General features: G+C 37.5%; 1 protein-coding gene across 2 annotated transcripts in view; it reads left to right on the forward strand.

Annotated features, from left to right (window-relative positions):
- PDE3B (phosphodiesterase 3B) overlaps positions 1-16,390 on the forward strand; it is a 61,610-nt gene that overhangs the window by 17,063 nt on the left and 28,157 nt on the right. For both annotated transcript variants that reach the window (XM_088145987.1, XM_088145988.1), the window contains exons 2-3: positions 10,404-10,454; positions 13,378-13,626. In XM_088145987.1, coding sequence (XP_088002113.1) covers positions 10,404-10,454; positions 13,378-13,626 — 300 coding nt within the window. The remainder of the gene's footprint in view (positions 1-10,403; positions 10,455-13,377; positions 13,627-16,390) is intronic.

Below are 16,390 nucleotides of genomic sequence, written 5' to 3' on the forward strand. Positions count from 1 at the left end.
TTGCAGTAGCCATACCTCTGTTGATCCCAAGTAAAATGTGGAAAGCGTTTATCTGTAAACAACTATAACAAGCTGTTTTCTAATCACTGTTGGGTAAATTCAACCAATTTATCCTTTATTTCTTTTTATAATACTTGAATAGCCAGAAGCATACAGTTAAACATCAGGTTCCAAATTAATAAGCTTTATTTAGATAGAGAAACAAGGAACCAGAAGGTAGGTAACAATCAAAAAGAAGTAAAATAGTTTACTTATTAAAATTACTTTGAAAAACAATTTTGAGAGATTTCAGAATTTATACACAAGATGTAAAGATTACTCAAGACATTGCAAGATGAAAAACAGGTGATAAAATATATGAGAAATTCCTTTGAGGAGCGTGGAAAGGGAAAAATAATACATTAATGGGATATTGCAGTGACAAGGTGGATAAGCTTCTTGGACAGTTGGGAAATCAGGTTTTAACACTGAGCTAATCCAGCATAACAGAAGTGAGACCTTGACAACAGTAACTCATACTTTATCACCTCTTGTTTGGAATGCTGCAAAGCACTATGTATGGACTTCTTTTGAAAATTATTGGAAAGCTGCAAGTGGTGAAGAATGTGGCAGGTTTTGGTAGAGGCCTGGATGCCCCATCTCCAGGTTTGTTCCACCTCACCATGCTATACAGGTAGTCCTCACTTAACAACTGTTCATTTAACAATGGTTTGAAATTACGACGGACTCGGAAAGGGTGCTTTATGGCCTGTAAAGTACTTCTGGCCATCATAAAGTGTTGCACTACACCTCCCCCCTTGTGGTCACATGGCTGCATTTCAGGTGCTTGGCAACTGGCCCAAATTTACAATGGTTGCCAAGCACCCCATGATCATGTGGTCGCCATTTGCAATCTTCTCTGCCAGCTTCCCCAGAAAGTCAATAGGGAAGCCAGCAGGGAAGGTTGCAAATGGAGGGGAGCTGAAATCCTTCTGCGGTCTGCAGGAATGGAGCTCAAATCCTGAAGTTTTGAGCTCTGCCTCCAGCCCAATGAAGGCTTTCCCCTCCATTACACGGAGGGGAGGGGAACCCCTTTGGTGGGCTGTAGGAACATTGGAGAGCGAAAGGGCTGCCTGCCTTCAGCAGGCAGCCCTTTTGTTCCATCTGCTTAATGACCCGGAAAATCGCTTAACAGCTGCAACTGGGAATGCCTGGATTGCGATCGTTGAGCAAAGCAGTCACATGGGTGTCTTGTTTAATGACCACGTCACTCAACAATTGAAATTCTGGTCTCAGTTGTGGTCATTAAGCAAGGACTACCTGTATTTCAAGAAGGTTGGGGTGGATAGGCCTTTGGAGAATAATAGGTTATTGCCTTTATAGGGATAGATGCTGGAAGATGGTTATTTTCTGATGGCATCTTTCTCTTTTTTATTTTATTTGTGTTTACAGGAATGGGTTTTTGTTAATTGTATGGTTATAGTGCTGTTTTGCTTGTTGTAACTATTTATATTATTGCTAGCTACCTGGAATCTTATATAATAGGGAGGAATCTAAAAATTGTAAGTAAACATGTAAGATGTAAAGTAGAAAGATTTTCTTTCTACTCATCCATCGATGGAAATCTTAGCATCTGTACTCTGAATTATTTAACAAGACCACAGTTTGAAATGAAGAAACTAAGATATTGGGCCAAAGATAATAAAGTTTTCTTTTTAAGTGATGCTTCTCTTATATCTCCCCCAAACACTTTTTTAAAAATATCCCCCTTTTTAATGATATGCACCTGCAATATTTTGTAAGTCTTGAGAAATATTGGAATCTGAGTACTAGACAATGTTTGGCCTGAGCCATTCATTTGTTTTTTTCTGATGCTATTAGGGTTTTGCAGTCATTAACAGTCCAGCATTAAAATTCACAAAAGCATTCAAAATTGAAATTGTTAGCTAAAGTCTTAGTTCCAGTCAGCGTTCAGACTAGTCAAAGTTTCTTACAGTCCAAGGTTCACAGGCAAGGCTGAAAATATGTAGACACTAACAGCAACAATTCCCAGGCTGAGAACCATTATACTGTATGTTCATAGTTAGCTGCTTTCTAGAGCTGTCAAGATACAGCAATCAGTGGTTGTCTTAAGACTTAATTCTTGTCCACTGTAACGATTCTAAACTAGCAGAGCTATGTTTGAATATCTTCTGCCAAGTTACTCTGAGTGTTGATATAAGAGTTAAATGTCCAGAGGTCTGTGATTTATTGCTGATCTGTAAAAACTGGCTGTCCAATCTTTGCAAGCCAATATAGATATATGTTTGAAAAGTGCACCCCCTGGTTGAAATAATTTGCCTACTCTTGACATGTCTTTTTCTCCCAGGCCAAGGAACATTTATTTATTTTTATTTACTTTATATTCTATCCTTCAACAAGATCCCTTACAAAAAGTAATAAAATGCAAACAAACAAAACAAAAATACTAGATCATCACAGTTGTAAAGATCTCTAAAAAGCAATCACTAAAATTACTGATGAGAAAAGTGGTTTCCAAATGGAAATTCTGAATTTAATGAAAATATTTCAGTTTTATTAATTTTTACTTTGGAGCATGTCAGCATAACTTGAAATCTTCATAAGAAAGCAAAAGAGAAGCCCGTTCTAGTTTTCTAATGCCAACTAGATTCATGTCAGTGAAAAATACCTGAAAGCTGGAAGAAGTGTGCAGTTTGTGAGGAGAGAACTATTGGGTCCAAAAGGTAGTGTGTACCTGATTTTCTACTATCTCTTATCCTATACGTTCACCTTTCCTATTTATTTTTAACCTAACCAAAATTTCTAGGCATGTGTTTGCTATGCCTGCAGTGGAACAAGGCAGTGAAAGGTTCTCAGGATCGTAGAAAATGTAGTGGAAGAGGTTGGAGTTAACATTACATTTTTTCTTTTGGAGCTAAACTCTCTAAAATCTAGGAAAATATATATTTCAGAGCAGCCAGCAAGCTTTCATGTTTAAAAAGCTGGGAGAAAGTCTACATAATATGCATAATAATAACATGCTCTTTTTATAAAATTAGTGTTTCTTTTTCTTTGTGTCAAAATAAATTTTAAAAGTCTTTGCAGATTTGTCTTCTGAATCAAGTTGCTATGGTGTTATTGTCTTTGTTTGGTTAATGCTGTGCTTAGTTTCCATGGAAATATTTATTTACTGAGCTAGATCTGACTGGTATTAAGAGATGCTGTTAGCAGATCTGAACCATTTTTAATAAATAAAAATGTTGAATAAGATAGATGTCAAGATAACATTAAATGTATTTTGTCTGCCACGTACTTTTACACTATTACACTATTTTACAATATTAGGTTGTTAGATCAGCTTATGGAAATTCAGATCATGTATAAGGCATGTACAATATTGATGCTCTACTCAAATTTTACATCTTGTAGATTCTGACGCAATTATGAAAGTAGGCATCTACATTCATTATTTTATTGTATTGAGCCTGTGTTAAGATAGCATAACTATAAATTTGAAGCCGCAATCCTATACATTCTTACGTGGAATTTACATATATATGACTGTACTATAAATCTCTGATCTGCATAAATAACAGTTCTTCTAGAACAGAGATACAAAAACTTAGACTGAGGGTTCATATAGCCACCAGAGATTCTCCAAGAGTTGTAGTATATTCTCCTACAATATTGGGTTTTAAATTTTTTTTAATGTTCTGAGTGTTGTAATAATTGTTATATTGTTTTAATTGTTATTGTGGTTGTACGCTGCCCAGAGTCACATTCTGTGAGATGGGGGCTATATAAATTTGCTAACTAAATAAATAGAGAACAGTTATTAAGATATGGGGAATAATCATATTAATTGCTTTTAATTATTCTAATTTTATTTGATTAAAATTAAATTGTGTTTCAGGTCTGGCTCCACAAGCTTTATGGAATACTGGCCCCCAGCATGCATTCCCACATTCACACTTGCTGGGGAAAACCTAGCATCAGTTGGAAAAGTTGCTATAAACTATTCTGAATTTTTGGCTGAACTTGTTAGTTAACTGGTATTTGTTATTGTTAAACTTGCTACTGACCCTCCCCTCTCCATTGTTTTTTGACACATAAGCATAACCTCAAATAAGCGGTTAGTAACAGACAGTCCTGTCAAATGGTGTTCGTCAGGTCGCTGATAGTTGGGAGCGACTGAATGACTGAACATCAACATTGGGTGGAGTATAAGATCTGATCCACAGGCTGAGTCTTCCCCTAAGATGCCCTGTGTGGGCTAAATGTCATCATGGGCATAGGATCTAAAACTCAGTCACATCCCCCCGTGAGACCTACAGCTCTTGAAAGAACCACTTCAAGCACTAAAAGTGTTTGATGTGACTCTTTCCGCAATATAGCTGGGCTTGCAGATGCCTCAGCCAGAGAATCTGCAAGCATAGCTCCTGTGATCTCAGCTATCCTATGTCTTTCTCCTTCAGAAATATCACAGAGATGGTCACTCTGCAGACACCTGAGGCTTTTGCTGCAGGCAGAAAGACAAGGTAGCTTTGCAGACCCGGCTTCATTCACGCTCTCACGAAATGGAACAGCAATGGCCAATATTAAAATGGCTGGAACTGTAGTTCTGTTGCAGCGGCATCTTCTGGGTTTTTTGCCATATCATACCCGCTAGTATTATTGCCATACCAATCTGCCCTTTATCCATCTGTCTTAGGTGTTTTATCTGAATCATAGTTTTCTTTTAGTCATTCACTTTCTATTGTGGAAGACAGCATTTTTGTTAACTCTAACATCAGCTCTCCAAGCAGGAAAACTGTATGCCTTTTGAAATTATTCTACTTTTCTTATCTTTCAGAAAGACAAAGTTTTTGCCCAGGTATATCCTATCTTAAAAAAACATTCTCTTGTCTTTCACTTGAGTCAGTGAGTTATACTGCCAACCTTTACCCCCAATATTTTAACACCAATGGAAACAGCTTCATTTTTTCAATATCCAAAGAGCGCTTGTTTTCTGCGTGGACTGTAGGCTGTTGTTCAAAACATGCCTTTAGATAGGCATTCAAAAGTCCAGTGGGTGTGGTCTCTCCCCATAAGATTTCTCTAAATGGATGGTAGGTTGCTATGGCTGGCTAAACAGCTGTATCTCCTTGCAGTGACGTTCATTCTTTTAAGCCAGTGGCTGTGCCTTTCTTTCAAGGAGTCCCTTTATTGGATCTATGCCAGGCAGCCACATGGGCTTTGCCTTCTGCATTCATCAAATGCTATAGACTGGGCCTCGTCCTTAGAGAGCTGCAACCTTTCGAAGAACAATTTAGCTACTCAAACATGCATGAATGACAGTAATAAAGAAGAACTAATTGCTTACTTATAATTGGACTTCTGCAAGTGTAATCTGTGAATTCACACAATATGCCTTCCTACCCTGGTTGGTGTCAGGTGGCAATATTGTTCCTTCTCAGATCCTCTATGTCAGTCTGAATCGAAAGGTTCAACGCGAATCATACTTAGTTCCGTGGTATACATAACAGGCAGAATGTAGGCCAGACAGTCCTGTAATTACAGACATAGCCCTGCACAAATGCATCACCCATGTGTGTAAATTCACAGATAACCACTGCATGTAAGTAACTAGTTCCATCTGGAGTTCTGGTACCTGTTTTAAAGGAGAAAAAGGAGTATAATGGAGAAACAAACTCCTTTCTTGCCCATTTCTCCACACCAAAAATGTCTCCACGTAAGGTAACTTTTGTTAACTAAAATTAACCACAATTGTTTAGTTAGTACCATCAATCAATACATGATCAGTGGGATAATATTTAGCTTTGCAAAAACCATGCTGGTTTCTTGCTGGCCTTGCAAGGTAATCTAGACAAGAAGCATGCCCAGATAAACTACTTCTACTTTATTGTAAGGTTACATTAACAGGATCTTGCAAGTCTGAAAGTACATTTCTCCCCTGTTGCCTTTACAACCAAAGAAACTAGGGAGGGTCGCTTCTGAGACATTGGCCATACCTACATTCCTGCTGTGGGCTAAGTTGCCTGTTATCCGACCATTGCCCTGGTTGTGGCTCTTTCCCCTGCTTCCCAAGGTCATTCCCACATACCATTACATGTCTAGCTATATATGCTATATACCTAGCATATATAAACATTGGTCTCTTTGTCACATCCAGAACATACTTTTTTTCCTAGCTTATATGTTTGTTTCCTAGAAAACAAAATTGAAGCCACCCATTACTGTTACTCTTTCTTTTTCAGATACTTCATTGATTACATGTTTTGAAGACCAACTTGTTTCTTGATTTCAGGTGGGAGGGCAATACTAATTTACATTTAGGGATTGGTACAGAAACTCTCAGTATCTTCCAGAATGTGCTTTATTTTTGAGGTCTAATTCATGGGGCCACGTATTTTCTGTGACATAAAAGAAAACCCTTCCCTGTCCTTTCTATAGAGTTTGTATCCCAGGATAACTGTTATCCCAGTGGTAATCTTCATTCCACCATAATGCTTGCTATATCCACATTCTCTTCTAGCATTAAGCGTTCCAGTTGTCCCATTTTGGCTTGGAGGCTCTGATATTTGTATAGAATAGTCTTTGCTTTCTTCTGGTATGTCAATTTACTGATGTGGGCCTGTGAGTTTCTTGATTGATTGTACTCATCTCCTAGTTCTATAGTACTCCTTTAAACAATCAGAATAATCACCAACATCCTGTAAAGTTGGTTCTTTTCAGATCAGATGCTTTTCATATCCTGTCAGTTTTCCCTGCAGAATTAACTTAAAGCTGCTCTGCCATTTTCTTTATATAAATGCCAGCAATGTGGTACCCTCACATTCAAGTGGGACCCATCTCTTTTGTATTGGTCTGGCTTGTCCCAAAAGGTATGCTAATGCCTCACATATGTTAAACCTTTCTATCATCTCATCCATGTGCTAGACTGCTAAGCTGTCTAATAGGCTCTACACATGGAATTGGTAGCATTACAGACAAAGCATACATTGTTAGGGCTGGATTTGAATGCATCCTAAATTTGGCTTCAAAAACCCCATAACCACTGTTTTTCACATCATAGTCACCAAGTCTTTGATATTTATTTATTTGATTTATAGCTGTTTCTGCAGGAATTCATGGTGGTATACCTAGGAATCTGCCTTTATTTTATCTTTACCACAACAGCCCTGTGAGAGCTCAGCTGAGAAAGAGTAACGGTAGCTAAGTCATCCAGTTTCCATGGCTAGGGATAGATTTGAACATGGGTCTTCCAGTCCTAGTGCAATACCTATTCCACAATGGCTCTTTACCATGCTATTTAGACAATGTGTAATATCAGCAATCTTTTCATGAGGCAGCAAGTCATTTTTGAAATGATTCATTTTCAAAGGAAGGCTTCAGTCTGCTAAGTCTTAAAGCTATATGTTTTTATTTGAGTAACATCTTTTAGTACTCTCAATTTTCACTGAATAAAAAATAAGAATCATAAACCTAAATTAAATAATCCTTTCTCTGAGAATTACATTTTGAGCACCACCTTGTGGAAGGTTGTCACATTTCAAAATAATATCTTTGCCTACATTCAGAATCACAGAATGAAGCTCAAAGATTAACTAGTTCAGCTTCTTGCTAATGCAGGAAATTCAGAATTGTAGTGCCTCTGACAATCGATCTTTTCATTAAAAACTCCCCTCCACAACTTCTTCCAATTCTTTGATATCTCTTGTCTTCAAGAAGTTCCTAAAATCTAAATTAGATCCTTTGTAGTTGTTTTAATATGGTTTAAGACCTACAATTAAAAAAAAAAAATCCTTTGCCATATATTTATTAAAGAAACTTATATAGCCACCCATCTAACAATGGGCAGTGAACAAAATAAAAACAAAGTGCAGTAAAAGGACCCTTTTAAAAAATAAACAATGTTGAGACCCCAATACAACTTGCATTCATCCAACAACCACCCTATGCCAGCTCCATCAATATCCTGGCCTCAATGCCTGGGGAAAAGCCAAGTCTTCTCTGCTTTCCTGAAGGCCAGCAGGGTCAGGGCCATTCATATCTCTGGGGGGAGGCTTTTCCATGAGGCAGGTGCTATGACAGAGACCCCACCTGGTGACATTGTTTCACTGAGGAGACCTGGAACATGCCCAACCCTGCCAGATCTAGTGGGAAGATGACTATCAAATCACCTCTTAGTCCTTTCTTCTCCAGGCAAAAGTTATCTATTTCCAATTTCTCTTTATTTGATTTATCTCTAGGCCCCTAACAAATTTGATCTCGCTTCTGTGCATATATTCTAATTTCTCAGCATTTCTTAAACTGCAGTACCCGGAACTTAAAATGACATTTCAGGTGTTATTGACTAAAGTAGAATAGAGCAGAAGCATTATTTCTTATAATCTGATGGGTTGTGCCTGATGGTCGGCTGCACAGTCCGACTGAGGCCTTAGTTGCTGCTTGGAATGAGAGGAGGACTGTGGGCCTTGGATTGTGTTGCACCCATGTGGCCTCTCCCTTCTTGTGGATCCTGTTGTTCCCTGTGGTTTACGGAAGAGCTGAGGGAGATGAAACAGGAGAAGAGACATCTAGAGTGCTGCTGGAGGTCAACAAGGGATGAACTTGATTGAACGCGGGTTAGAGCCACTATTTAAAAAACACAGCAATGAGTGCAAAAATATAACAATGAGGAATTGCAGATAATACTGGTGTACCATATCTGAACTGCAGTGTTTCAGACAGCTGATAAATAGCAGCAAGCTGTTAATATTGTATGATTTTGCTGCCATCTAGTAGTCATCCAGATCTTTTCAGCTCTAGTGTAAGTACTAACTTCAAAGGCTAAAGGAAGTTGTTCTAATGAAAGTGCAGGTATTTGGAAACCTCACCAGACTGCTAAGTCACTCTGCAACTAATTAAACCACAGTGCTAAGAATAAATTGGCCAATCCATTGTTCTAATGGAAAAGAATCCTAAAGTACTAAGGTAGTTCTGCGGAAATTCAGCTACTTAGAGATTATTTTGGCACTCCTTATGAGAACTTTGATTTTCTCTATCTGTAGCTACCTGTCTCTCCTACAGTGGCTTTACCATCTTTCTTTTATGAAGGCTTTAATTAAATCAATAAAGACATTGTCAAGCCTTCTTTTCATTCCCATGGATCAAATATTTGTTAATAGTAATACAGGTAGCCCTTGGCTTACATCCATTCATTCAGCGACCGTTCAGAGTTACAGTTGTGCTGAAAAAATGGACTTACGACTGGTCCTTGAAGTTCTGGCTGTTGCAACATCTCTGTGGTCATGTGATTGCAATTACAATGTCACAGTGAGCTGTGTCACATGATCACCATTTGCGACCTTCACTGCCAGTTTCCCACAAGCAAAGTCAATGGGGAAGCCCGCAGGAAAGATCGCAAGTCACCCTAGTAAGTTGCTCCTGCTGCTTTTTCTCCCAAGGAGCCCATCTAGTACTCCATAACACCCCCTACCTGCCTGCACCCTATGGTGTGTGCCCACTCATAGTAGCTCCACCAGCCCTCCTGCGGCCCATGCAAACCCACCTGCACTCCCCAGCACCCGCCTATGGCAGCACCTGCACATACTCACCCCAGGCTCCTTACCTGGGACTCCTGCCTCTTCCCACTTAATAGCCTGCACTTCCTGGGGTATGATGGCAACTGAGACTGCCAGGATTGCCATTGCTAAGGAATGTGGTCAAGTGACTTCATGGATTACAACTGCATTGCTTATCGATGATAATCCCAGTCCCAACTGCCATTGTAACCTGAGAACTACCTCTCAATGGAACAGGCACATGAATAAATTACATGTGTCTGTCCCATTGTCTCTAATTTATCTCTGAAATGGAAAACAATAATTTGGTGGTGTGGATCCTGCTAAATGTCTATATTGTTAATAAATTAGATTGCACTCTCATAATGTTTTTTATGGTTTTAATGGTTTTTATTTTGAATGTGTTACTCTTGTATATTATGTTTTTACGGTTTTTATAATTTGAATGTGTTTTAATAATTTTTGTTGTATGATTTTTGTTATTTTCTGTATGGTTTTTGGTATTTTCTGTATTTTCTGTGTTTTAACTTTGTGAGCAGCACAGTCACATGTGAGATTGGCAGCTATATAAATTGAACAAACAAAGTTGTTTATGAATTATTTATTGAAAAATTATTTACAGAGAAAGAAATTTGTCAAATTCAAAATAGTTTGAATTACTTTTTAAGCTAATTAACTATTTTTCAGGAAATTCCTTGCCTTCACTTTTTATTTATTAAAGTGCAAATACAGCAGCTAAATGCAGCAAATACAGATAATTTATAGAAGTATTTTTTATTTGTAACTCATGGCTTGAAGAGTTGAACTTTGCCAAATATAGACTATTTGCTTATAACTTCCTGTTTTTTTGTCTTACAGATGATTCTTTGGGATTGGGACTTAAAACAATGGTATAAACCTCATCATCAGGTCAGTACTTCTAAAATATAAAAAGAATTCTAAGAGGAGAAGATACCAAAGGAACAATTAAAAATTTGCCCTGTAACTAAAAACTTGCATCAAATAATGTAGATCTTTTCTCAGGAAATGGGGAAATTTTCTACAGTCAGACAATCTTTCTGTTTTGTCTTGAACAGTTTGAATAATTGAAAAATATGTGGTGTTAAAATATTACTTTTAGAACTTTTTTTTTTTAAAAAAAGACTGCCCTACTGGGAGTTCTGATATATTTCAATGAATTCAGTATTACCTCAGTCATATTGTTATAAGATTTTATAACGGTGTGTGTGTATGTGTGTGTGCTGTAAGAGAGGATAAGAAACTCCATCTTCACTACAATACAATTACACTACAGTAGTAGATTCTGGCACCACAGGCAACTTCACTGAAACTACCATAACACAAAAATATGCTCTGCCTGTTCATCCCATCCAGCCCCCTCTTAAAATTGAATGATTGATGGCAGGCTTCACACTTAGGATCCATTGCGGAGTACACCAAACATCTACAACTCAGCAATCATTAGGAATCCCAGCAGCTTTATTTAGGCTCCCCATTATATTTCCTGATAGTCTTGGGAACTGGCTGGCTACAGACTCACAACTGATATATTCACTGGGACCACGATAATATCACTTTTGATTCCCTAGCGTGCAAGATTTACAACCTTAGCACATCATCCTTCTACCTGGCTTGACAAATATGGAACAGCCTTGTGGAATAACCTTTCTGAAGATCTGAATGGCCCCAAACCTGTTGGCCTTCTGGAAGGCCATAAAGAAACAAAAGTCAGAATATTTCTTATTCTATGACTCTTCTCCTACTTCTGTTTTGTGCATGGAAAATTTCCCCCTCGCCAATTCCTCTGACACCAGTTTACTCCTGTGAATTTCTTAGGAAAGGAGTCTGAAAAATCTATACTTGGCAAAAGCAGAATCTTGATGTGTGGAGTTGGATAGATAACCTTCAGGGGACCCTTTTGTTTTTTCACTCCATCTTCTCTTGGGAATTGTGAGAACTACTCCACCATTATCAGTTGTATGTATCTCATTTCTTAGTGAGAGAAGTACTGCAGCTTTACTTTGATACCTGGGATGCTGGGCACTATTGATTATTTAAAGCCACCCATTTCCCTTTCTGGACTGTTGTATCACCTTTCCTTCCCATTGTATTCCCTTCCCTACCATGTATCAAGAGCCTGGATGCTGTTCTGGTTATAATGATATCTTTTTTAAAAATGCTAATTTTATTCCCTGTTGTAGCACCTTCCCCATCCCTGTCCTTGCTGTGGCATCCCCCTTCATCCGACAAAGATCTGGAGCCCCGATCACCTCATTTCTGACAGAAGCTCAGTTTCTCATAAGTTTAAGCTCTGTTTTGGTTGTTAAAGTTTACCTGTCCTCTGCCCATCATCCACATTTGGACAGAGAAATGGAATGGACAGATGACACCTTACAGCAAAGACAATTAGCTTGATCCTATTAATTAACCTATGGCCAAATTCATTTATAATTATAAAGTTCATGCTTCCACGGAGGTCTCTCCATTTCAGGCCACCTATAGCTAGCACCCTTACCTGCCGCTGGACACATATCCAGCTCTTTCATATTACAGAGGCCTCTTGTTTTCTCCAGGAATTTGAAACCTCTTAGCACCCTCTTGTGGATCAAGTGGATTATGCTAAGATTGTCCACAAGTACACTCCCAAGCATCATTACCAGGAAGGCCAGCCATCATTTTTAGATGCCTTGACCTTTCCTGGTATTGGGAAGAGAAATGAGTAGAGAGTCAAGAAAGGTTGGATAGAAAGCCATAGACAGTAAGGGAGAGAAGGATCTGAAATCTCGAGGAGGAGGAGGAGGAGGAGGAGGAGGAGGAGATGGAGGAGGAGATGATAATGAAGTTGGCAAGAACCAGTAGTTCCTAGGCTTGAGAGAATCATAAGGTCAACACAACTGCCTCTTCTTGTCTTGAAGAAAGTGACAAAATAGCTAATGACTGAGAAAGGAGACAGGAAAAAGCTTAGGGTTAAAACCTTGGAGCATAGATAAATACAATCCCACCACCATCACCACCACCCTGGTCTTGATTGCTATCAATTGTGGAACTTCAGATGCATATGGTTTTATTCTAGTCTACAATACATAACTACTTAATCTCCTTTAGCTGTCCCTGTCAGCCTTTTATAGACGCAAGTTCCTGAATAAGAGGACAGTGTCTGGAAGGCCAAGATTTCCTGTAATGACTGAAGGGAAGCCAGATATTAAATTCCAATGAAGTTGCATTATATATGGGCAAAATGAAGCAAGAATGGGATTTGTTATTTTTTTTTTACCAAGGATAATTTCAGAATAACTCTGAAAAAGGAGATCTGCAAAATGAGATTTCTGCCTCAGGAAAATGCGATGCAGAATAACCAATGCTTCAGTATTATTTGTATAACATTCATATGATGTAGCAACAAATTCTTGCTTCTGTATACTTGTGTTTCACTTTCTAATTAAAAAAATGCATTTAACTTATAATGCCATGCCCTTCCAGCAAAATGCATTGAAAAGAAAGATTTAAATATATCTGTTAGTATTGTGCAAAAAATTTTATACAATTCTCACTGATTTAAAAAGCTTAGAAATGGTACAGTTTTATGTATGCAGATCAGGCTGCAAATATTTTCCCAAATTGTAACTAAGTGGCAAAACTTCAAATATTTTATATTAACTCTCTTAATATTACAGTATATTTCTACAAACTTTACTTGTTAAAATATATTAGTATCACATACTGTATGTACCTTCACAGAATATCTGAGATATATTTCCTATTTGTATAAATATTTTTGTACAAGATAAAAGCACCTGTTATTAATAGCCAATATTATTTTTCTCTGTTACAGAATGCATGCAGTGGAACTGAAGTTGATCTTTCTGTACTAAATCAGACTCGCAACATGGTGTCTGATCTTCTGTCTGATCCAGTCCTTCCTCCTCATGTGATTTCTTCTCTTCAAAGCATCAGTAACTTGCTAAGCGCTTTCTCAGGTTCATGCAGGCCAAAGATTAACCTGTTTACTCCCTTTCCGGGGTTTTATTCCTGTCCAGAAATGGAAGACTCACCTGAAAGAGGAGACTGTAAGCTGCACAAGGTTAAAATATTACCATTGTAATCAATACATAGCATGTACATAACGTATTTGAATACCTTCCAATGTAATAAAGAACTTGGTGCTTGAAGTATTCCTGAATTTCTCTTCTGCTCTTCCCTTAACATTATTTCAGCAGAATTCGATCCAATAATAAGGAGGATTGGGTCCAACAGCATTTTTTTTACTTATACTATTCATAACTTGTCTTGCTAACACCTTTCTCCTTTAAAGAATGGAGAACGTCACTAGATATTAATTACTTGATATTAATCAATAAAGGAGACCAGGTTGACATACTGGAAGAAGCAGGAATATTGGAGGAAAATGATAATCATGTTTTTGATATTAAGGAAAACTACAGGTGGGCTACTTGAACATGAACTTTGGACTTTAATAAACACAGAGAAATGATAAAAGTATGACAGGAGAAGCTAATAGGAAAAGGAGTTTCTGATATGTGCTTAAAAAGATATACTAAAATCACAATTGTAAGCAATTTCAACAAAGAAAAAAAAAGAATGACAGCAGAAGAAGCCAGTGTGGCTGTACAAAAAATGAAAATGAAAAGAGATGCATATAAGAAGTGGAAAAAAGGATGGGTCATGAAGGAAAAGTATATTGTCTAATGTATAGTATCAGAAGGATGAAACTCAGAATGAGATAGGCAAGGAATGCTAAAAACAACAATAAAAACTTCTTCAGATATTTTTAAATTTAAAAAAAACAGAAAAGAGACAGTATATCAATTGCTGAATGAAAATGGCAAAATGCTAATAGGTGAAGAAAAGCAGAATCACTTAACTCTTATTTTGGCACAGCTTTCTTTAGGAAGAGGATATGTATTTCACCTGGCAGTTGTGAAGAGTAGGATAAAAGGATGGGATTGAAGCATGAGGATGACAGGAACATGGTCAAGAAACATACTTTGAGATTAAATCTCTAGGACTAGATAAATTGCATTCAACGATGCTGAAGGAACTTGCTGATGCTCTTGCATTTCATATATTATACTAGAAATTCCTGGAGAAAGAGTGAAGTGTCAGACAACTGGAGGAAGACGAATTTTGTTCCTTTTTCTAAGAAAGGGGAAAAGATCCAGGGACTACAATTCATCAGTCTGATGCTGATACCTAGGAGGATCCTAAGCATCTTGAAAACAATGCATTGATTACCAGAAGTCAGTGATTGATTGAGAAATTCTATGATTTCTCAAGAATATGTCTTAACTAAGCTAACCTTATCATATATATATATATATATATATATATATATATATTTAATTGGGTAACTTCCTTGATGGATTATGGGAATATTGTAGACATAATATATCTTGAGTTCAGCAAAGCACATGACAAAATATGCCATTATGTTCTAATGAGTAAGCTAACTAAGTATGTATTGGATGGCATGCCAGTTAAATGGATATATAACTGACTTGCAAATCATACTCAAAGGGTGTTCATCAATGGTTCCTTATCATATGGGAGAGAGGAAATGAGTGCTGGACCTTATCCTTTCATCATTTTTACTAAGGACTTGAATGAGAAGATGGAGGGAATGCTTAATATATTGCATACAACTGATAAGACAGCTAATATTCTAGAATTCAGAAATAAAATTCAAAATGATCTTAATAAATTAGCAAAATGGGAGGAAAATAAAATAATAAAATTGGGGAGACAAATTAGAAGTATTTCACTTTGGACATTAAGATCAAATATGCAGGTATGGAATAGGAGTTATCTGTCTTGGTAATCATAACTTGAAGAAAATCTTGGAATAGTAATTTATTACAAACTGAATATATCATCATTGTGATGTGGCTGCAAAAGAAGAAGCTGCTTCTGCTTAGACTGCATCAACAGAATCCAAATCATGGGAAGTAACCATTTCACCTTATTCTGCATTGATCAGACATCACACTGAATATTTCATCCAGTTCTGAGCACCTGCATTTAAAAAGATTTCAGACAAACTGGGACAGATTTAGAGAAAGGATAACCAAGGAACTAAAAACAGTAGAGGTTAAGAAAACAGCCTATCTGTCTATCTGTCTGTCTATCTGTCTATCTGTCTATCTGTCTATCTGTCTATCTGTCTATCTATCTATCTATCTATCTATCTATCTATCTATCTATCTATCTATCTATCTATCTGTCTATGAGATTACTTAGATACAATTTCATCCTTCAAGTAGTTGAAAAAGTAGACAGATATCATTAGAATATTAGGAGGAATTTTCTGAGAGAAAGAGCAGTTCAACAATGGAGTAGGCAGAGAAGTATTTAAGCAATGCCTGGACAGCATCAAGCATGAATGCTTTAATTTGGATTCCTGCATGGAGCAGAAGGTTGGGATCAGTGGTCTACACTGCTCTCCCAATGCCTTGATTATGTGAGCAGACATGTAGAATTGGCTGTTTAATTCAATGTACCTAACTTTATACATATGATAGAATATCACTCTAACAGTAACATATCTCTTGGCTCACTGTCCCAAAAAGTTTGTTTTCAAAGTTCTTCTGCCTCCCCATCCTCTTCCTTTCAGAAGTGCATAGCCCCAGCCCAACCTAGCAGTTTTTGCCTATGCTATTTTCTACTTGCCTCCTAATTTCAAGTTCTTGTCGCTTCTGCCAATGGTTACCTAAACTTCCTTCTTCAGACTGTTGCCTACTTTATCCCATTTCCATTAGCGTAAGGCACCTTTCTCTTGATCTGTCAGCATTCTTCCTTTCCTATCACGTGGTCTCTCATTTTAAGCATTA

The sequence above is a fragment of the Python bivittatus genome, unplaced genomic scaffold, assembly GCF_059951505.1.
Source record: "Python bivittatus isolate LINGU-HERP-01145 unplaced genomic scaffold, Pbiv_v1 ctg000480_np1212, whole genome shotgun sequence".
Taxonomy (NCBI): Eukaryota; Metazoa; Chordata; class Lepidosauria; order Squamata; family Pythonidae; genus Python; species Python bivittatus.